The 22012-nt window shown below is 50.5% G+C and overlaps 1 protein-coding gene across 1 annotated transcript in view; it reads left to right on the plus strand.

The window, feature by feature from the left end:
• LOC115461903 overlaps positions 1 to 22012 on the plus strand; it is a 149321-nt gene that overhangs the window by 64388 nt on the left and 62921 nt on the right. Inside the window, exons 7-9 of the mRNA XM_030191962.1 lie at positions 305 to 403; positions 8301 to 8385; positions 11575 to 11798. Of these exons, the coding sequence (XP_030047822.1) occupies positions 305 to 403; positions 8301 to 8385; positions 11575 to 11798 (408 nt within the window). The remainder of the gene's footprint in view (positions 1 to 304; positions 404 to 8300; positions 8386 to 11574; positions 11799 to 22012) is intronic.

A 22012-nucleotide genomic window follows, 5' to 3' on the forward strand; every position in this document is an offset into this window, starting at 1 on the left:
ACCGGGCCCCCCTCCCACTGCCCGTGCAGTGCCTCTCTCCTCTGTCCGAAGGCGCTGCACGGGCAAGAAGAAAAGCTGATAGCCCAGCTTCGGTCGCGCGTCTCTCTCCTCCTAGGCCCGCCCCCATCTGACGTCAGTAACCTACGTAGGGACTTTAACGATTTAGATTTTTTAACGTTTGCTTGATGCATCTGCCTCTAAGTCCCCTGTTTCGCCACAAATTGTAGTTAGGCAGGAGCTGGGGTGGATAGGACTGGAGAGGCATGGCATTGTTGGTTCCTGTCATATTTGTTGTCCTGTACAGGTCGTGGACAGAGGCTGGTGGCAGGTGATGAGGATGCGGAGGGCGACGAACAAGATCTTGACGGAGGTAATATGGAAGAAGAAGGTATTGATTTACCTGGTAAGCTTCTCCCTCCTCTGCATTTCTAACTAAACAGTCCTCTGGTCCTAGAGAGATATATGATCGGTGACAGCCCTACCCATAGAATGGGTGATTCTGTTCATATTCAGGCACAAAAACTTAGATTGTGACATAGGAGCCAACTTTTCAAAATGATTGGGGGGGGGGGGGGGGGTGCATTCCCCCATCCCCCCTCCCGCTGATAATGGAAACCGAGGCCGGCCATCTCACAACCGGCCAAATCCAAGCCCTTTGGTCATGGGAGGAGCCAGCATTTGTAGTGCACTGGTCCCCCTCACATGCCAGGACACCAACCGGGCACCCTAGGGGGCACTGCAGTGGACTTCACAAATTGCTCCCAGATACATAGCTCCCTTCCCTTGGGTGCTGAGCCCCCCAAATCCCCCCCAAAACCCACTCCCCACAACTGTGCACCACTACCATAGCCCTTAGGGATGAAGGGGGGCACTTACATGTGTGTACAGTGGGTTTCGGGTGGGTTTTGGAGGCCTCCCATTTACCACCACAAGTGTAACAGGTAGGGGCGGGATGGGCCTGGTTTCGCCTACCTGAAGTGCACTGCACCCTCTAAAACTGCTCCAGGGACCTGCATACTGCTGTCATGGAGCTGGGTATGACATTTGAGGCTGGCAAAAAAAAGCTTTTAATTTTTATTTTTTTTGTGGGAGGGGGTTGGTGACCACTGGGGAAGTACGGGCAGGGTCGGTCTTAGGCCGAGGCGGCCGCATAGGGCCTCGCGCTTAAGGAGGCCCCGCGCGGCGCGCCTCAGTCAGCCTCCTTCGCTCCTGATTCCCGGTGCTCCGGCGGTATTTAAATTTACCTCCGTTGCAGGCAGCTTGGCAGCGTCAGTGAAAACGCTGTCTGACGTCCCACCAGCCTTCCCTTCGCTCGTTCGTTCCCTCTCAGTGTCCCGCCCCCAAGGAAATGACGTCAGAAGAAGGCGGGGCACTGAGGGACCGAGCGAAGGGAGGCTGGTGGGATGTCAGACAGCGTTTTCACTGACGCTGCCAAGCTGCCTGCAACGGAGGTAAATTTAAATACTTCAAGATTTGAAGAGAAGAGGGCGGGCAGACAGAATTCCCCTTGTAGTGACATACAACCCAGAGCTGGAGAAACTGAGGAAAATCATAAGAGACCTACAGCCTCTACTCCAGGAGGATGAATTACTGAAAGAGATATTCCCTTCCCCACCAGTGCTGGCCTTCCGACAGCCACCAAATTTAAAACACAAGCTGATTAGAGAAGTAAACTTCCAACACAGATGGAAAAAGAAAAGGGCACATTTCTCTGTAACACAGCCAGCTGCAAACTATGCCAAAACATTTCACAAGACCCCACAGTCATTCACAAAGGAAAGATATTCAACATAAAGGGATCTTTCACTTGCTCATCTTCCAATGTGGTATATATCATTCAGTGTAAAAAATGTAACGAAGGATGCTATATTGGAGAAACAGGCCAGATGCTTAAGACAAGATTCAATCTACACAGACATCACATGAAAATAGCCGGTGCCAGTCAAGCCCCCACCCCTGTGGGCCAACACTTTACAAGACCAGAACACTGCACCAGTGATTTCACAGTAAGAATACTGAAAGGTAATTTTAAAACAATACAGGAACGTAAGACCTTTGAAATAAGAATGATTGAATATTTTGACACCCAACAAACAGGACTTAATAAGGATCTGGGTTTTCTAACTCATTATAAAACATAAAGCTGTATTTCTCTGTTTATTTCTCTGTTTATTACCCTCCTCTTACCTACCAACACCCATTCTGTTAGAATATCAATGAAATGCTTTGATGTCCCCATGCATACCCCCACCCTCCCACTCTGTCAGACCAGCAGCGTAGCCAGACCTGCCATTTTGGGCGGGCCCCGCATTAACCTGGGTGGGCTGTTCCCAACCCCACCCCTACACAGTAATTTTAAAATATCCCCCCCCCCCCCCCAGCATTTTCTTCTGTCTCCCTCTGCCTACCTTGGCAGCGCTTTCTCCCTTCGCCATCCCCTCCCTCTCTTCTGACGGCTCTCCCCGTCCGCGTGGTCTGTTTATTTTTAGTCCTTGAAGCGCCGTTCTCCCTCCAGCACCGCACTGGCGATTCCGATAGCCTTTTGCCAGCGTGCGTCGTCGGGGACGGGGCCTCTCAGGCGTGTCCTGAGGTGGGATGCGCCTAAGGAGAAGCCCCGCCCCCGACGATGCACGCTGGCAGAAGGCTATCGGAATCGCCGGTGCGGTCCTGGAGGGAGAACGGCGCTTCAAGGACTAAAATTAAACAGACCACGCAGATGGGGAGAGCCAGCAGAAGAGGCAGGAAAAGATGGCTTGGGTTGGGGCTTGTTAGGGTGGGCGCTGGGCGGGCCTGAAGGAAAAGTGGCTGGGCCTGGGCCCGTCCAGGCCCACCCGTGGCTACGCCCCTGTGTCAGACTGTCAAAGTAATGCTTTGATGTTTCTCTCATATATACTATCTGCTACCACATTTGCTTATTTCCGATCTGAGGAAGAAGGGCAACCTTCGAAAGCTAATCAAGAAATGTATTAGGTTATGTCCAATAAAAAAGGTATCATCTTATTTTCTTTTCCATGTTTTATTTTGTTTGATTTCTATTGATAAATATGTTAAAAAGCAGCAGTCCCAGCACCGACGTCTGGGGAACCCCACTAAATACCCTTCTCCATTGAGAATACTGACCATTTAACCCTACTCTCTGTTTTCTTTCTTTAACCAATTTTTAATCCACAATAGGACATTACCTCTTATCCCGTGTCTTTCTAATTTCCTCAGGAGTCTTTCATGAGGTACTTTGTCAAATGCCTTTGAAAATCCAGATACTCAATATCAACCAGCTCACCTTTATCCACATGTTTGTTCACTTCTTCAAAGAAATGTAGTAGATTGGTGAGGCAAGATTTTCCTTCACTAAATTCATGTTGACTTTGTCTCATTAATCCATGCTTTTGAATATGCTCTGTAATTTTGTTCTTTATAATAGTCTCTACCATTTTGCCCGGCACTGACGTCAGACTCACCCGTCTATAATTTCTCGGATCTCCTCTGGAACCTTTTTAAAAAATCTACGTTACATTGGCCACCCTCCAATCTTCCGGTACCACGCTCAATTTTAAGGATAAATTACATATTTCTAACGATAGCTGCGCAAGTTAATTTTTCAGTTCTATCAGTACTCTGGGATGAATACCATCCGTTCCAGGAGATTTGCTACTCTTCAGTTTATAGAACTGCCCCATTACATCCTCCAGGTTTACAGAGAATTCAATAAGTTTCTCCAACTCGTCAGCTTCGAATACCATTTCCAGCGCCGGTATCCCACCCGAATCTTCCTCGGTGAAGACCGAAGCAAAGAATTCATTTAATCTCTCCGCTACGGCTTTGTCTTCCCTGATCGCCCATTTTACTCCTCGGTCATCTAGCGGTCCAACCAATTCTTTTGCCGGCTTCCTGCTTTTAATATACCTAAACAATTTTTACAAGGTGTTTTTGCCTCCAACGCAATCTTTTTTTTTTTAAATCCCTCTTAGCTTTCCTTATCAGCGCTTTGCATTTCATTTGACATTCCTTATGCTGTTTCTTATTATTTTCAGTCGGTTCCTTCTTCCATTTTCTGAAGGATTTTCGTTTAGCTCCAATAGCTTCCTTCACCTCACTTTTTAACCACGCTGGCTGTCGTTTGGTCTTCCGTCCTCCTTTTTTAATACGCGGAATATATTTGGCCTGGGCTTCCAGGATGGTGTTTGAACAGCATCCATGCTTGATGTAACATTTTGACCCTCGCAGCCGCTCCTCTAAGTTTTTTTTTCACCGTTCTTCTCATTTTATCATAGCCTCCTTTTTTAAAGTTAAACGCTAACGTATTTGATTTCCTATGTATACTAACTTCAAAGCTAATATCAAATCCGGTCATATTATGATCACTGTTATCAAACGGTCCCAGCACCATTATCTCCCGCACCAGATCATGCGCTCCACTAAGGTCTAGGTCTAGAATTTTTCCTTCTCTCGTCAGCTCCTGTACCAGTTGCTCTATAAAACTGTCCTTGATTTCATCAAGGAATTTTACCTCCCTAGCGTGCCCCGATGTTACATTTACCCAGTCAATATTGGGGTAACTGAAATCACCCATTATTATCATGTTGCCCAGTTTGTTTGCATCCCTAATTTCCTTTAACATTTCTGCATCTGTCTGTTCATCCTGGCCAGGCGGATGGTAGTACACTTCTGTCACTATCCTTTTCCCCTTTACACATGGAATTTCAATCCACAGTGATTCCAAGAAGTGTTTTGTTTCTGGAGAATTCAATCTATTTGATCCAAGGCTCTCGTTAATATACGCTGCCCCTCCACCAATTCGATCCACCCTATCTACTACTACTACTACTACTACTTAACATTTCTAGAGCGCTATTAGGGTTACACAGCGCTGTACAAATTAACAATTAAGGACGGTCCCTGCTCGGAAGAGCTTACAATCTAAAGGACGAAATGTCAAGTTGGGGTAGATAAGTTTTCTGAGAAGAGGTATAGTGATTAGGTGCCGAAGGCGACATTGAAGAGGTGGGCTTTGAGCATTGATTTGAAGATGGGTAGGGAGGGGGCACGGCGTATGGGCTCAGGGAGTTTGTTCCAGGCATGGGGTGAGGCGAGACAGAAGGGACGGAGCCTGGAGTTGGAGGTGGTGGAGAAGGGTACTGAAAGGAGGGATTTGTCTTGAGAGCGGAGGTTACGGGTAGGGACGTAAGGGGAGATGAGGGTAGAGAGGTACGGAGGGGCCGCAGATCGAGTGCATTTGTAGGTGAGTAAGAGAAGCTTGAACTGTATGCGGTATCTGATTGGGAGCCAGTGAAGTGACTTGAGGAGAGGGTGATATGAGTATATCGGTTAAGGCGGAAGATAAGACGTGCGGCAGAGTTCTGGATGGACTGAAGGGGGAGTAGATGGCTATGTGGGAGGCCGGTCACTACGATATAATTTGTACCCCGGTATGATAGTGTCCCACTGGTTATCCTCCTTCCACCAGGTCTCAGAGATACCTATTATATCTAATTTTTCATTTAGTGCAATATACTCTAACTCTCCCATCTTATTTCTTAGGCTCCTGGCATTCGCATATAGACATTTCAAACTGTGTTTGTTGCTCCTACGTATTTACATCATGCTCAGTACTTGACAGTATTAATTTGCAATCTTTTGTCTGATTTTTATTCTTATTTAAGGACACCTGATCTACTGTGGTCTCTTTTACAACCTCACTATCAGGATACCCTATCTTGCCTGTTTTGGTGATATCTTTGAAAGATACCTTATCCCGAACCATGCGCTTTTGAGCGACTGTCGACCTTCCCCACTTGGGGTGCAGAAATCCAAAGGAAATGTAGGAGGAGAGAGATTGACATGCTCGGCTCAGGAGAGGAACCTTGGGGTGATGGTGCCTGAGGATCTCATGTTGATGAAATAATGAACAAGGCAGTGGCCACGGCCAGAAGGATGCTAGGCTGCATAGAGAGAGGTAGAACCAACAGAAGAAAGGAGGTGATGATGCCCCTGTACAAGTCATTGGTAAGGCCCCACTTGGAGTATTGTGTTCAGTTTTGGAGACCGTACAATGCTAAGGATGTAAAAAGACTTGAAGCGGTTCAGAGAAAAGCGATGAGAATGGTATGGGATTTGCGTTACAAGACGTATGAGGAGAGACTTGAGGACCTTAACATGTATACCCTGGAGGAAAGGAGAAACGGGTGATACGATACAGACGTTCAAATATTTGAAAGGTATTAATCTACAACAAATTTTATCCAGAGATGGGAAGGTGGTAGAACTAGAGGTCATGAATTGAGGGGGGGGGGGGGGGGGGGGGGGGGGGTCAACTCAAGAATAATGTTAGGAAGTACTTTTTCACTGAGAGGGTGGTAGATTCCTGGAATGCCCTGCCGGAGGAGGTGGTGGAGGTGAATATGGTAACGGAATTCAAAAAAAGCATGGGATAAACATAAAGGAATCCTGTTTAGAAGGAATGGCTCCGAAGAAGCTTAGCGGTGATCAGGTGGCAACACCAGCAATTGGCTTGCTGGAGTGAAGCTTTTCAGTGGCTTCAATGTGAACTTCAGAAGATTCAGAACAAGGACAGTGCCAAGCAAACTTCTACGGTCTGTGCCCTGAAAATGGCAAGGACAACTCAAGATCAAGTATACATATGAAGTATCACAACATACCTTATACTATGAATTTATCTTGTTGGACAGATTGGATGGACCGTACAGGTCTTTATTTGCCGCCATTTACTATGTTACTATATGTTACTATCACGCTTATTTTCGAAAGAGAAGGATGCCCATCTTTCGACACAAATTGGGAGATGGGCGTCCTTCTCTCAGGGTCGGCCAAATCAGCATAATTGAAAGCCGATTTTGGGCATCCTCAACTGCTTTCCGTCTCAGGGACGACCAAAGTTCACGGGGGCTTGTCGGCAGGGTAGCGAAGGCAGAACTGGAGCGTGATTAGGAGATGGTCGTCCTTGGCCGATAATAGAAAAAGAAGGGTGTGCCTGATGAGCACTTGGCCGACTTTACTTGGTCCATTTTTTTTCATGACCAAGCCTCAAAATGGTGCCCGAACTGACCGGAGGGAATCGGGGATGACCTCCCTTTACTCCCCCAGTGGTCATTAACCCCCTCTATGCCAGCCTCAAATGCCATACTCAGGTCCATCACAGCAGTATACAGGTCCCTGGAGCAGTTGTAGTGGGTGCAGTGTACTTCAGGAAGGCGGATCGGGGGGGGGGGGGGGGGGGGGGGGGGCTCAGCACCCAAGGTAAGGGAGCTATGCACCTGGGAGCAATTTTTGAAGTCCACTGCAGTGCCTCCTAGGGTGCTCGGTTGGTGTCGTGGCATGTGAGGGGGACCAGTGCACTACAAATGCTGGCTCCTTCCACGACCAAAGGGCTTGGATTTGGACGTTTTTGAGATAGACGGCTTTGGTTTCCATTATCGCCGAAAACCGAGGACGACCATCTCTAAGGTCGACCTAAATGTCAAGATTTGGGGGTCCCCGACCGTATTATCGAAATGAAAGATGGATGCCCATTTTGTTTCGATAATATGGGATGCTCCGCCCCTTTGCGGCGCCATCCTCAGAGATGGACGCCCTTATAGATGGGCGTCCCCATTCGATTATGCCCCTCTATGTTACTTAATCACATAGTCCTGCTGAAAATGTCTGGTTAGATCAGCACATACTGTAAACTAAAATCACATAAAACACAGTCCTATCTTTATGATATTCTTGATTGCTTGGGAAGTGCCAAATATTGCACTTAACCGGCTATGTTCTTGCTGGCTTTGTATACTCAGAAATTCAGTGCCAAAGCCTGGACATGGCCTAGCATTGAATATCCAGGTATAACACGGCAGTGGTTAGCCAAACACTGATTGCCATCGGCTGAATATCGGGCCCGTAGTTATTTGATATTTTACATTTTACCATTTAGGGAACATGCAAAAAAGCTACTAAGTAGTAAATTTAAAACAAATCAGAGAAATATTCCTTCACTGAATGAGTAATTAAACTCTGGAATTTGTTGCCAGAAAATGTGCTAAAAGCAGTTAGCTTAGCAGGGTTTAAAAAGGTTTGGATAATTTCCTAAAAGAAAGTCCATAAGCCATTATTAAGATGGACTTGGGAAAATCCACTTCATATTCTAGGATAAGACGTATAAAGTCTGTTTTGCTGTTCTGGGATCTTGCCAGGTGCTCATGACCTGGATTGGCCACTGTTGGAAACAGGGTTCTGGGATTGATGTACCTTTGGTCTGTCCCAGTATGACAATGCTTATGTTGTTATCATCTCTGTGTTTGCAGGGTTTGCCCGAGTACCTGCTCCACCTTGGAATAGAGGTGAGGAACGAGAGGACCATCACTGGCCAGCAACAGGACACAGGCTTAGGTGAGGGACTGTAAATTTGCAGAATGAGTGGAGTGAGAAGATGTGTGGGTGGCGATTTGGGCAGTAATTTCAACTAGGGGTGTAGTGAAGAAAGGAGTGTAAAAATGGCTGTGGTACATGATTGTACTGGGGAGTATTTAGAATGGGTGTAGGTTGGGCTGATTTTACCAGAGAGTTGTTGAGAGTGGGTATGGACAAGAGCCCTGGCTGTATGTGGAAAGTGGGTGAAAATGGGTGTGGGAGGTGCCAGCTGTAATCGGAAAGCAGCGAGAGTGGCTCTATCCAGGGAGTGATGAGAGTGATATGGACGAGCGCCCTGGATGCAACTGGAAAGGGGGTGAGAGTGGGTGTAGGAGGTGCCAGCTGTAATCGGGAAGCAGCGAGAGTGGCTTTATCCAGGGAGTGGTGAGAGTGATACGGACGAGAGCCCTAGATGCAACTGGAAAGAGGTCATGAATTGAGGGGGGTGTGGGAGGGGAGCAGGCTGTAATCGGGAAGCAGCGAGAGTGGCTTTATCCAGGGAGTGGTGAGAATGATATGGACGAGAGCCCTGGATGCAACTGGAAAGGGGATGAGAGTGGGTGTAGGAGGTGCCAGCTGTAATCGGGAAGCAGCGAGAGTGGCTCTATCCAGGGAGTGGTGAGAGTGATATGGACGAGAGCCCTGGATGCAACTGGAAAGAGGTCATGAATTGAGGGGGGTGTGGGAGGGGAGCAGGCTGTAATCGGGAAGCAGCGAGAGTGGCTGTATCCAGGGAGTGGTGAGAGTGATATGGACGAGCGCCCTGGATGCAACTGGAAAGAGGGTGAGAGTGGGTGTGGGAGGGGAGCAGGCTGTAATCGGGAAACAGCGAGAGTGGCTGTATCCAGGGAGTGGTGAGAGTGATATGGACAAGCGCCCTGGATGTAACTAGAAAGGGGGTGAGAGTGGGTGTGGGAGGGGAGCAGGCTGTAATCGGGAAGCAGCGAGAGTGGCTGTATCCAGGGAGTGGTGAGAGTGATATGGACGAGCGCCCTGGATGTAACTGGAAAGGGGGTGAGAGTGGGTGTGGGAGGTGCCAGTTGTAATCGGGAAGCAGCGAGAGTGGCTTTATCCAGGGAGTGGTGAGAGTGATATGGATGAGAGCCCTGGATGCAACTGGAAAGGGGGTGAGAGTGGGTGTAGGAGGTGCCAGCTGTAATCGGGAAGCAGCAAGAGTGGCTTTATCCAGGGAGTGGTGAGAATGATATGGACGAGAGCCCTGGATGCAACTGGAAAGAGGTCATGAATTGAGGGGGGTGTAGGAGGTGCCAGCTGTAATCGGGAAGCAGCGAGAGTGGCTTTATCCAGGGAGTGGTGAGAGTGATATGGACGAGAGCCCTGGATGCAACTGGAAAGAGGTCATGGATTGAGGGGGGTGTGGGAGGGGAGCAGGCTGTAATCGGGAAGCAGCGAGAGTGGCTCTATCCAGGGAGTGGTGAGAGTGATATGGACGAGCGCCCTGGATGCAACTGGAAAGGGGGTGAGAGTGGGTGTAGGAGGTGCCAGCTGTGATCGGGAAGCAGCGAGAGTGGCTCTATCCAGGGAGTGGTGAGAGTGATATGGACGAGCGCCCTGGATGCAACTGGAAAGAGGGTGAGAGTGGGTGTGGGAGGGGAGCAGGCTGTAATCGGGAAGCAGTGAGAGTGGCTGTATCTAGGGAGTGGTGAGAGTGATATGGACGAGCGCCCTGGATGCAACTGGAAAGGGGGTGAGAGTGGGTGTAGGAGGTGCCAGCTGTAATCGGGAAGCAGCGAGAGTGGCTTTATCCAGGGAGTGGTGAGAATGATATGGACGAGAGCCCTGCAAGCAACTGGAAAGAGGTCATGAATTGAGGGGGGTGTAGGAGGTGCCAGCTGTAATCGGGAAGCAGCGAGAGTGGCTTTATCCAGGGAGTGGTGAGAGTGATATGGACGAGAGCCCTGGATGCAACTGGAAAGAGGTCATGAATTGAGGGGGGTGTGGGAGGGGAGCAGGCTGTAATCGGGAAGCAGCGAGAGTGGCTCTATCCAGGGAGTGGTGAGAGTGATATGGACAAGCGCCCTGGATGCAACCGGAAAGGGGGTGAGAGTGGGTGTAGGAGGTGCCAGCTGTAATCGGGAAGCAGCGAGAGTGGCTCTATCCAGGGAGTGGTGAGAGTGATATGGACGAGAGCCCTGGATGCAACTGAAGAGTGGGTGTGGGAGGGGAGCAGGCTGTAATCGGGAAGCAGCGAGAGTGGCTGTATCCAGGGAGTGGTGAGAGTGATATGGACGAGCGCCCTGGATGCAACTGGAAAGGGGGTGAGAGTGGGTGTGGGAGGTGCCAGCTGTAATCGGGAAGCAGCGAGAGTGGCTCTATCCAGGGAGTGGTGAGAGTGGTACGGACGAGAGCCCTGGATGCAACTGGAAAGAGGTCATGAATTGAGGGGGGTGTGGGAGGGGAACAGGCTGTAATCGGGAAGCAGCGAGAGTGGCTCTATCCAGGGAGTGGTGAGAGTGATATGGACGAGAGCCCTGGATGCAACTGGAAAGAGGGTGAGAGTGGGTGTAGGAGGTGCCAGCTGTAATCGGGAAGCAGCGAGAGTGGCTGTATCCAGGGAGTGGTGAGATTGATATGGACGAGAGTCCTGGATGCAACTGGAAAGAGGGTGAGAGTGGGTGTAGGAGGTGCCAGCTGTAATCGGGAAGCAGCGAGAGTGGCTCTATCCAGGGAGTGGTGAGAGTGATATGGACGAGCGCCCTGGATGCAACTGGAAAGGGAGTGAGAGTGGGTGTGGGAGGTGCCAGCTGTAATTGGGAAGCAGCGAGTGTGGCTTTATCCAGGGAGTGGTGAGAGTGATATGGACGAGAGCCCTGGATGCAACTGGAAAGAGGGTGAGAGTGGGTGTAGGAGGTGCCAGCTGTAATCGGGAAGCAGCGAGAGTGGCTCTATCCAGGGAGTGGTGAGAGTGATATGGACGAGCGCCCTGGATGCAACTGGAGAGCGGGTGTGGGAGGGGAACAGGCTGTAATCGGGAAGCAGCGAGAGTGGCTGTATCCAGGGAGTGGGGAGAGCCCTGGCTGAACTTGGGAAGTGGTGGGAGTGAGTGGTGTTAGGGGAAGCGATGGCTGTGTCCGGCAAGCAGTGAGAATGTCCATGGGAGATCCTGACTGTAGCAGTATCAAACAGACATTTCCTTTTTCTCCTCAGGGTTGAGGATCCCTCTGCCTATCCTGTATTTCGTGGCAGTCTTCCTTCTCCTGAGGATCTGCCAGGTCTTATGGTCCAAGCTGCAGTGCAACGACTTCAGCATCCAGCTCAGGAGGATGTGGGGCTCCCCCAGCAGCCATTCCTGGTACGGAAACTTTCCCGAGCCCCTCAAGTGCCTTCACTCTTCCACCTCACACTCAGAGCCACAGTGCTGCTAATGACAGGTACAAACCTGTGTCAAGCTCACACTCTGCTCTTCAGTTCTTTCTTCCCCCAACGCTCTTCTCTTCCTCGTTTCTTCCCCTCATGCTTTGCTTGTCACTTTTTTCTTCCCCCTATTCTCTGCACTTCGCTTCTTTCTTCCCCCTACACTCTGCTCTTCCCTTCTGTTTTCCTCCTAAACTTCTTTCTCCCCGCTCTTGTTCACTCTTTATCTGTCTCCTTATCCCCTGTGCTCCTCTTGTCCCTCCCAAATGCTCCCCATGCTCTGTTCATTTCTTATCTCTTTTCCCATGCTCCGTCCGTAATTAATGTCTTCCCTCATGCTCTCCTTTAGCGTATTTATTTATTTATTTATTGCACTTGTATCCCACATTTTCCCACCTATTTGCAGGCTCAATGTGGCTTACAGAGACCTGTTATGGCATCGCCATACCAGGGTAAAGAATACAGTTGGTGTTATACAGAAGTCAAGGAAAACAAGGACATTTGGTCAAGCAGTTATAGAAAGATACATTCTGAGTAAAGGTAGACAGGTGTTGTTTCGTAGTGAAGAAAGGAGTGTAAAAATGGCTGTGGTACATGATTGTACTGGGGAGTTGTTTCGTAGAGGTGAGGGTTCTACTCCCCCTTGCTATTCTATTATTTGGTTTTACCAAAGGTAAATCGTGCCAAACAAATCTGATTGAATTCTTTGATGGTTGACATGAGAATTGGATCAAGGACGTTCGCTAGATGTAATCTACTTAGATTTCAGCAAAGCCTTTGACACAGTACCTCATAGGAGGCTCTTGAATAAACTTGGCCCAAAGTGGTGAACTGGATTAGGAACTGGTTGACAGACAGACGCCAGAGGGCAGTGATTAATGGAATTCGCTCGGAGGAAGGAAAGGTGAGTAATGGAGTGCCTCAGGGATCGGTGCTGGGGCCGATTCTGTTAATAATTTGTGATCAACATTGCCGAAGAGTTAGAAGGTAAAATTTGCCTTTTTGCGGATGATACCAAGATTTGTAACAGAGTGGACACCCCGGAGGGAGTGGAAAACATGAAAAAGGATCTGCAGAAGTTAGAAGAATGGTCTAAGGTTTGGCAATTAAAATTCAACAGATGAGAGCAGTGTGGACGCCGGAACAAGCTAAGTAGTAACGTCTACTATATATGCGTTGGATGTGGGTACTATACTAAGTACACGTTGCACGATAAAAACAGAGATATTAGGATAGGAAGGAGGTGTGCAATGATGGTCAATAAAGGGTTGAAGCAGTGAACACTGCACGCAAGTCCTGTGGACGATATCCCCTTCCACTGAGCACAGCATATTAAAATAAAAAAAATTAGCAACACACAGAGCACTGGAACACTTGGGTTTTAATAACGTTTCTTGATATATATCTTAGTAGTAAGTGGGTAGAAACCGGACTATACCAAGGTAACCTGGAAAAGTGTATTTGAATTAAAATTCAATGCCAAGAAGTGCAGAGTGATGCATTTGGGGAGTTGAAATCCAAGGGAGACTTCCATATCATCAAGCTGATCAATCCATAGACTGGTGGGTTGTGTCCATCTACCAGCAGGTGGAGATAGAGAGCAAACGTTTGCCTCCCTATATGTGGTCATGTGCTGCCGGAAACTCCTCAGTATGTTCTCTATCTCAGCAGGTGGTGGTCACACACAGCAGCAGCTCTGGCTAGGCCTCCAAGCCTAATTTTTAGGTTTTGTTGAGTGCCTGGGGTTGAGGGCTCTTCTTGAGCAAGTGCAAACCTGGTGGTGCCAGGTCCCTCCTTTTCTCCCCCCTCCCGCTGGCTCCGTTTAAAAAAAAAAAAAAAAAAATTTTGGACGTCCTTAAGGGCGTTTATTTCAACGTTTATTTAAACGTTTATTGCAGCTACTCACTGGGACACCAGGTCGTTACAGCTCGGAGCGAGAAGCAGGTAATTTTACCTTTTTATAGCGGGCAGGGGGTTCCCCGATCGATCTCCACGTGGTCTATGGCGTCGGAGGGCGAGGGCGCGAAGAATCGCTCCCCGGACCGCGTGTGCGCTTCTAGTGGGGATGCGGGGGTCTTAAAGTCTGACTCGCCCTTGTTGGGTGTCAGTTCGGAGGCCGGTCAGTGTCCCGGGTCTTCCTCCGGTGCGGCGGTTTTTCCCGCCATAAACGCCCATCCCCCGCTGCTCGCCTCCGCCATCTTGGCCGGCCACTCTGCTCGGACGGCTTCTTCTTGGGCCGCCCTTGAGCTGGGAGACGTTAATGCCATGGACGCCCTTGATTTGGGCGACAGCAAAAAAGCGGCTAAAGTTAAGCGCCGTTCTTCCCGCGCGGCTCCTTCGCGGAGTGTCGCGCCGGACGCCATCTTGGATGCGCAGCATGTTTCTCCCCCGCTCTTGCGAGCGCCGGTTGAGGGTGCGTCTAGGGCTGTGGCCCAGGCGGCTGAAGTGCACAGTCTGGGGGGTTTCTCCCCCGAGTTTATTTTGCTGCTGCATCAGGCCTTCCTTATGCAGAACGCTGCCCCTTCTCCCTTGTCCGATAAAGGGGTTGAGGCCCCCGGAAGTAAACGCCCTCGGGTGGATTCCCAGGCCTTAGAGGACTTTGTCTCCTCTGATGTAGAAGAGGGCAGCGTATCTGAGTTCTCCCAACGGTCCTTTGCGGATTCCTTGGAGGAGACGGATTCCCGCTCGGATGGAGCGGATGACCCCTCTGCAGCGCGGATTTTTCGCTCAGAGGATTTGCCCAACCTGTTACTGCAGGCCATGAGCACTTTGAAGATTTCCTCTCCAGAGGACGTCTCTCCCTCAGCCCCTGTTGGCTCCGCCATTATGCTGGGGACGAAGCGCCCGCCTAGAACCTTCCACGTGCATGATGCCATGCACACCTTAATTTTGGCTCAATGGGATGTCCCGGAAGCGAGCCTTAAAGGGGCTAGGGCTATGTCCCGCCTCTATCCTTTGCCTGAAAGTGAACGGGAAGCCTTTCTTTGGCCTACCGTGGATTCTTTAATCACTGCGGTGACTAAGAAAACGGCATTGCCGGTGGAAGGTGGCACGGCCCTAAAGGACGCCCAAGACAGAAGATTGGAGGCGGCCTTAAGGTCGTCCTTCGAGGCGGCTGCCTTAAGTTTACAGGCCTCGGTTTGCGGCTCCTATGTGGCCAGGGCTTGACTGACGATTGTGCAGCGGGCTTCCCCCTCGGATCCTTCCTTGAGGGGTGATTGGCCGGCCCTGGAATCGGGCTTGGCTTATTTGGCAGACTTACTGTATGATGTCTTGAGAGCCTCAGCTAAAGGTATGGCTCAGTCAGTCTCTGCGCGGCGCTGGCTTTGGCTGAAACATTGGTCTGCTGACCACGCCTCTAAGTCCCGCCTGGCTAAGTTGCCTTTTAAAGGCAAGCTGCTCTTTGGGGTCGAGCTGGACAAGATTGTGACCGATCTCGGCACATCTAAGGGCAAGAGGTTACCAGAGGTCAGGGCTCAGGCCAGTGCTCGCCCCGGTATCTCCAGAGGACGGTTTCAGGAAGCCCGTCGGTACCGCCCGGGCAAGTCGGGCTCCTCTGCCCCCTTCTTCCTTCAAGAGGAATTTCTCCCCCAAGCAGCATTCCTTTCGCAGAGACCGCCGTCCCGGAGGTGCGCCCTCCGGTCCTCCGCCAGGGTCTCGTACCCAATGACGGGGTCCTGGTCCATGGCCCAGTGCAGATTGGAGGACGCCTGTCCTCGTTTCTGGGCGAGTGGACCAGAGTAACTTCAGACGCTTGGGTGCTGGAAGTCATCAGAGACGGCTACAAGCTAGAGTTCTGCCGACCCTTAAGAGACGGGTTTGTACTCTCTCCCTGCAAGTCTCCGGTCAAAGCTGTGGCAGTGCAGCAGACCTTGAACAATCTGATCCGCCTGGGTGCGGTCGTTCCGTTGCCAGAAAATCAGCTTGGCAAGGGACGTTACTCCATTTACTTTGTGGTACCAAAGAAAGGAGGTTCTGTACGGCCTATCCTCGACCTCAAAGGGGTCAATCGGGCCTTGAAAGTTCGGCACTTTCGCATGGAGACTCTCCGCTCTGTTATAGCGGCAGTGAAGGCAGGGGAGTTCCTGGCATCCTTGGACATCAAGGAAGCGTACTTGCATATTCCCATCTGGCCTCCTCATCAACGCTTTCTGCGTTTTGCAGTCCTGGGCCGACACTTCCAGTTCAGAGCCCTTCCGTTCGGGTTGGCTACTGCTCCGCGGACCTTCTCCAAAGTAATGGTGGTCATCGCGGCCTTCCTGCGAAAGGAAGGAGTACAAGTCCATCCTTATCTGGACGACTGGTTGATCCGAGCCCCCTCTTATGCAGAGTGCGGCAAAGCAGTGGACCGGGTGATTGCTCTTTGGAGCTCCCTGGGGTGGATCATCAACTGGGAGAAAAGCCAGCTGCGCCCGACTCAGTCCCTGGAGTATCTGGGAGTTCGATTCGACACCCAAGTAGGCAGAGTGTTCCTGCCGGACAATCGGATTGTCAAACTTCAGGCTCAGGTGGACCAGTTCCTAGTAGCCTCTCCGCTTCGGTCTTGGGACTATGTGCAGCTGTTGGGCTCTATGACGGCCACGATGGATGTAGTGCCCTGGGCCAGGGCTCATATGAGACCACTTCAACACTCTCTGCTGCAGCGCTGGACTCCGGTGTCGGAGGATTATGCTGTGCGCCTTCCCTTGGACCCAGCAGTGCGCAAGGCGCTGAGCTGGTGGCTGAAGACAGACAAGTTGTCTGCAGGAATGCCTCTTGTGACCCCGGAGTGGATTGTCGTCACGACGGATGCCTCTTTGACGGGCTGGGGAGCCCACTGCATGGGAAGGACAGCGCAGGGGCTCTGGTCTCCTGCAGAGGCAAAGTGGTCTATCAACCTCCTGGAACTCAGAGCCATTCGGTTGGCGCTTGTGGAGTTCCTCCCGGTACTGGCGTTGAAGCCAGTACGGGTCCTGTCGGACAATGCCACGGCTGTGGCCTATGTCAACCGCCAGGGAGGTACCAAGAGCGCCCCTCTAGCCAAGGAAGCCATGAATCTCTGCCAGTGGGCGGAAGCGAACCTGGAACAGCTGTCAGCGGCCCACATTGCCGGAGTCATGAATGTCAAGGCGGACTTTCTCAGTCGCTATACCTTGGATCCCGGAGAGTGGCAGTTATCGGCTCAGGCGTTCTTGGACATCACGAAGCGCTGGGGCCAGCCGAGCCTAGATCTGATGGCGTCATCGGCCAATTGTCAAGTGCCGTGCTTTTTCAGCAGAGGACGGGACCCTCGATCTCTGGGAGTAGATGCTCTTCTCCAACAGTGGCCGACACAAGAGCTTCTCTATGTGTTCCTGCCCTGGCCCATGTTGGGCAGGGTACTAGACCGGGTGGCAAAGCATCCGGGCCGGATAATCCTGGTGGGTCCGGACTGGCCCAGACGTCCCTGGTATGCGGACTTGATCAGGCTCTCAGTGGACGACCCTCTGCGGCTGCCAGTGGAGCAGGGCCTGTTGCATCAGGGTCCCGTGGTGATGGAGGATCCCTCCCCCTTTGGTCTTACGGCCTGGCTATTGAGCAGCAGCGTCTGAGGAAGAAGGGCTTCTCAGACAAGGTCATCGCCACTATGCTGAGAGCGAGGAAGCGCTCTACTTCTACTGCTTACGCCAGGGTTTGGCGTACCTTTGCAGCGTGGTGTGAAGCAGGCTCACTTTCTCCCTTCACTGCTCCAATTTCTTCAGTGTTGGCGTTCCTGCAAGAAGGTCTGGAGAAAGGCCTGTCGCTCAGTTCCCTTAAAGTCCAGGTGGCGGCTCTGGCTTGCTTCAGGGGCCGCCTGAAGGGTGCTTCCCTGGCTTCGCAGCCAGATGTGGTACGTTTTCTCAAGGGAGTTAATCACCTGCGCCCTCCTCTGCGTTCAGTGGTGCCTGCGTGGAATCTCAACCTGGTGCTAAGAGCCTTGCAGAAGCCGCCTTTTGAACCCTTGTCGAGGGCATCTCTGAAAGACCTGACGTTGAAAGCAGTCTTTTTGGTGGCTATCACTTCAGCCAGAAGAGTTTCCGAGCTCCAGGCACTCTCATGTCGAGAGCCTTTTCTGCAGTTCACTGAGGCAGGAGTGACTATTCGCACAGTGCCTTCCTTCCTGCCCAAGATTGTTTCTCGCTTCCATGTGAATCAGCAGCTCTGTCTCCCTTCCTTTCGTAGGGAGGACTACCCAGAGGAATTTTCTGCTTTCAAATTTCTGGATGTGAGACGAGTCATCATCAGATACTTGGAAGTGACCAATGATTTCCGGAAATCGGATCATCTGTTTGTCCTGTTTGCAGGTCCTCGTAAGGGTCTGCAGGCTGCTAAGCCTACAGTGGCAAGATGGGTCAAGGAAGCCATTGCAGCGGCTTATGTGGCCGCGGGGAAGGTGCCGCCTATCCAGCTGAAGGCTCACTCCACTAGAGCTCAGGCGGCCTCGATGGCAGAGGCCGGTTCCGTCTCCTTGGAAGAGATTTGCAAGGCGGCAACTTGGGCATCGGCCCATACCTTCTCCAGGCATTACCGCTTGGCTGTGGCTGCTCGGGCGGAGGCCCGGTTTGGAGCTTCAGTGTTGCGGTCAGGGATTTCTATGTCCCGCCCTGGGTGAGTACTGCTTCGGTACATCCCACCAGTCTATGGATTGATCAGCTTGATGATATGGAAGGTAAAATTATGTATCATACCTGATCATTTTCTTTCCATTAATCATAGCTGATCAATCCATAGCCCCTCCCAGATATCTGTACTGTTTATATTCTGGTTGCATTTCAGGTTCAAGTTTAGTCTTCAGTTCCTGTTCAGGAGGACTTCGTCTTCAAGTTTTTTCAATTGGATTCTTCAAGAGTTGAGACGAGTTTGTGTTACAGTGAGCTGCTGCATTCCTCTCCCCTCCGTTTTACGGGGCTGGATTGAGACATAAATTCTGCCGGCGCTCCCTCCCGCTTCGTGCGGCTGTAGGGCAGCTTTGTACCCCTCCCGCTTCGGCGGTGTTAGGGTCAGTCAGCTCCTCCCGCGGTTGCGGTTGCAGGATAAGCCAGATCCCCCCGCATCGGCGGGGTGGTGTCCCTCCCCCGCTCCGCGGGGATGAGCTGGACGGATTCCCCTCCCCACTTGTGTGGGGATGAGCTGGGTTAATTCCTCTCCCCCGTTTCGGCGGTGGTGAGCTGGGCAGAGTGTCCCTTTGTGGGTGTAATTCTCTAAGTGCTGAGTCCTGTGGATGGAGCTTTGATATCGACATACTGAGGAGTTTCCGGCAGCACATGACCACATATAGGGAGGCAAAAGTTTGCTCTCTATCTCCACCTGCTGGTAGATGGACACAACCCACCAGTCTATGGATTGATCAGCTATGATTAATGGAAAGAAAATTATCAGGTATGATACATAATTTTACCATATGTGCTAGGTGGTGAGAGGCTGATAGTATCTGAGGATCTGAACAGTGTTACAAAGCAGTGGCCATAGCCAGAAGGATGCTAGGCTGTATAGAGAGAGGTGTGACCAGCAGGAGGTGTTGATGCCCCTGTACAAGTCACTGGTAAGGCTCCATCTGGAGTATTGTGCTCAGTTTTGGAGGCCGTATCTTGCAAAAGATGTAAGAAGACTTGAAGTGGTCCAGAGGAAGGCAACAAGAATGATATGGGGCTTGGGCCAAAGGACATAAGAGAAGAGACTGGAAGACCTGAATATGTAAACCCTAGAGGAGAGGAAGGACAGGGGAAATATGATACAGATGTTTAAATACTTAAAAGGTATTCATATAGAAACAAATATTTTCCAGAGAAGGAAAAATGGTACAACTAGAGGACATGAATTGAGGTTGTAGGGTGGTAAACTTAGGAGTAATGTCAGAAAATTCTTTTTCCACAGAGAGGGGGGGTTGATGCCTGAAATACAAACTAACACACGCGACCAGCTTCTCCTTCATGAGCACGCAGTTATGGAATGCACTACCAGTTCACTTGAAAACGATCAACGAATTATCTACCTTCCGCAAGTCTCTGAAAACCTACCTCTTCAACAGGGCCTACCATGATAACCCATAACTAACTATAACACAACACCTACCCACCTTTACTCAGAATGTCTCTTTCTATATCTACTTGACCAGATCCTTCTGTTTGCATTGATTTATTTGTAACACCAACTGTACTCGTTGCCACAACAGGTCTTTGTAAGCCACATTGAGCCTGCAAATAGGTGGGAAAATGTAGGATACAAGTGCAATAAATAAATATAAATAAAATGACCTTCCGAGGGAGGTGGTGGAGAAAGAACTGTGATGGAATTCAAAAAGGCTTGGGATGAACACAGAGGATCTCTAATTACATAACATCTTGTCTTTCCTCCCCATTCTACTCCCTTTGCCTCTCTCTGCTCCTAATTGCATCCCATTTCTTCTTTTCTCCCCTGTGTTCCTCCCATTGCCTCTGTCTCCTCTCTACTCTCATCCCATCTCCTTTTTCCTCCCCAATTCTTTTCCCATTGCTTCTGTATCTTCTCTACTCACTTCCCATCACCTCTTTCCTCACCTGTGCTGTACCCATTGCGTCTCTCTCTCTTCATATCCCAACCTCCTCTTTCCTCCCCTTGCTCCTCCCTTTGCCTCTCTCCCCTTTCTACTCACATCCCATCTCCTCTTTCTTCCCCACACTCTACACATTGCCCCTCTCTCCTCTCTACTTGCATCCCATCTGCTCTTTTCTCCCCTATTTTTCTCCCGTTGCCTCTCTGTCTTTCCTACTCGCATCCTGTTGTGATTCTGGGTGGTGAGATCTAGGTCAATAACCGGATTCCCAACCAAGGCAGACAGGTCATTTCCGGAATAGGGGGAAGAAGCAAGACAAGAACTTGGTACAGCAGGAATCTAGGAGACAAGGATGAAGTGTGACAAGGTAGGAACCAGAAGACAAGCGGAACTTGGCAAAGCAGGAACCAGGAGACAAGCGCAACTTGGCAAAGCAGGAACCAGGAGACAAACAGAACTTGACAAGCAGGAACCAGGAAACAAGCGCAACTTGGCAAGCAGAAACCAGGAGACAAGCGGAACTTGGCAAGCAGGAACCAGGAGACAAACGGAACTTGACAAGCGTGAACCAGGAAACAAGCAGAACTTGGCAAGCAGGAACCAGGAGACAAACAGAACTTGGCAAAGCAGGAACCAGGAGACAAGCGGAACTTGGCAAAGCAGGAACCAGGAGACAAACAGAACTTGACAAGCAGGAACCAGAAGTGGAACTTGGCAAGCAGGAACCAGGAGACAAGTGGAACTTTGTAAGCAGGAACCAGGAGACAAATGGAACTTGGCAAGCAGCAACCAGGAGACAAGTGGAACTTGGCAAAGCAGGAACCAGGAGACAAGCGGAACTTGACAAAGCAGAAACCAGGAGACAAACAGAACTTGACAAGCAGGAACCAGGAAACAGGCGGAACTTGGCAAGCAGGGACCATGTGACAAGCAGAACTTGGCAAGCAGGAACCAGGAGACAAGCGGAACTTGGCAAAGCAGGAACCAGGAGACAAGTGGAACTTGGCAATCAGGAACCAGGAAACAAGCGGAACTTGGCAAAGCAGGAACTAGGAGAGAAACGGAACTTGGAAAGCAGGAACCAGGAGACAAGTGGAACTTTGTAAGCAGGAACCAGGAGACAAATGGAACTTGGCAAGCAGCAACCAGGAGACAAGTGGAACTTGGCAAAGCAGGAACCAGGAGACAAGCGGAACTTGGCAAAGCAGAAACCAGGAGACAAACAGAACTTGACAAGCAGGAACCAGGAAACAGGCGGAACTTGGCAAGCAGGAACCAGGAGACAAGTGGAACTTGGCAAAGCAGGAACCAGGAGACAAGCGGGACTTGGCAAAGCAGAAACCAGGAGACAAACAGAACTTGACAAGCAGGAACCAGGAAACAGGCGGAACTTGGCAAGCAGGAACCAGGAAACAAGCGGAACTTGGCAAAGCAGAAACTAGGAGAGAAACGGAACTTGGAAAGCAGGAACCAGGAAACAGGCGGAACTTGGCAAGCAGGGACCATGTGACAAGCAGAACTTGGCAAGCAGGAACCAGGAGACAAGCGGAACTAGGCAAGCAGGAACCAGGAGACAAATGGAACTTTGTAAGCAGGAACCAGGAGACAAATGGAACTTGGCAAGCAGCAACCAGGAGACAAGTGGAACTTGGCAAAGCAGGAACCAGGAGACAAGTGGAACTTGGCAAAGCAGGAACCAGG

The sequence above is a fragment of the Microcaecilia unicolor genome, chromosome 1 (assembly GCF_901765095.1).
Source record: "Microcaecilia unicolor chromosome 1, aMicUni1.1, whole genome shotgun sequence".
Taxonomy (NCBI): Eukaryota; Metazoa; Chordata; class Amphibia; order Gymnophiona; family Siphonopidae; genus Microcaecilia; species Microcaecilia unicolor.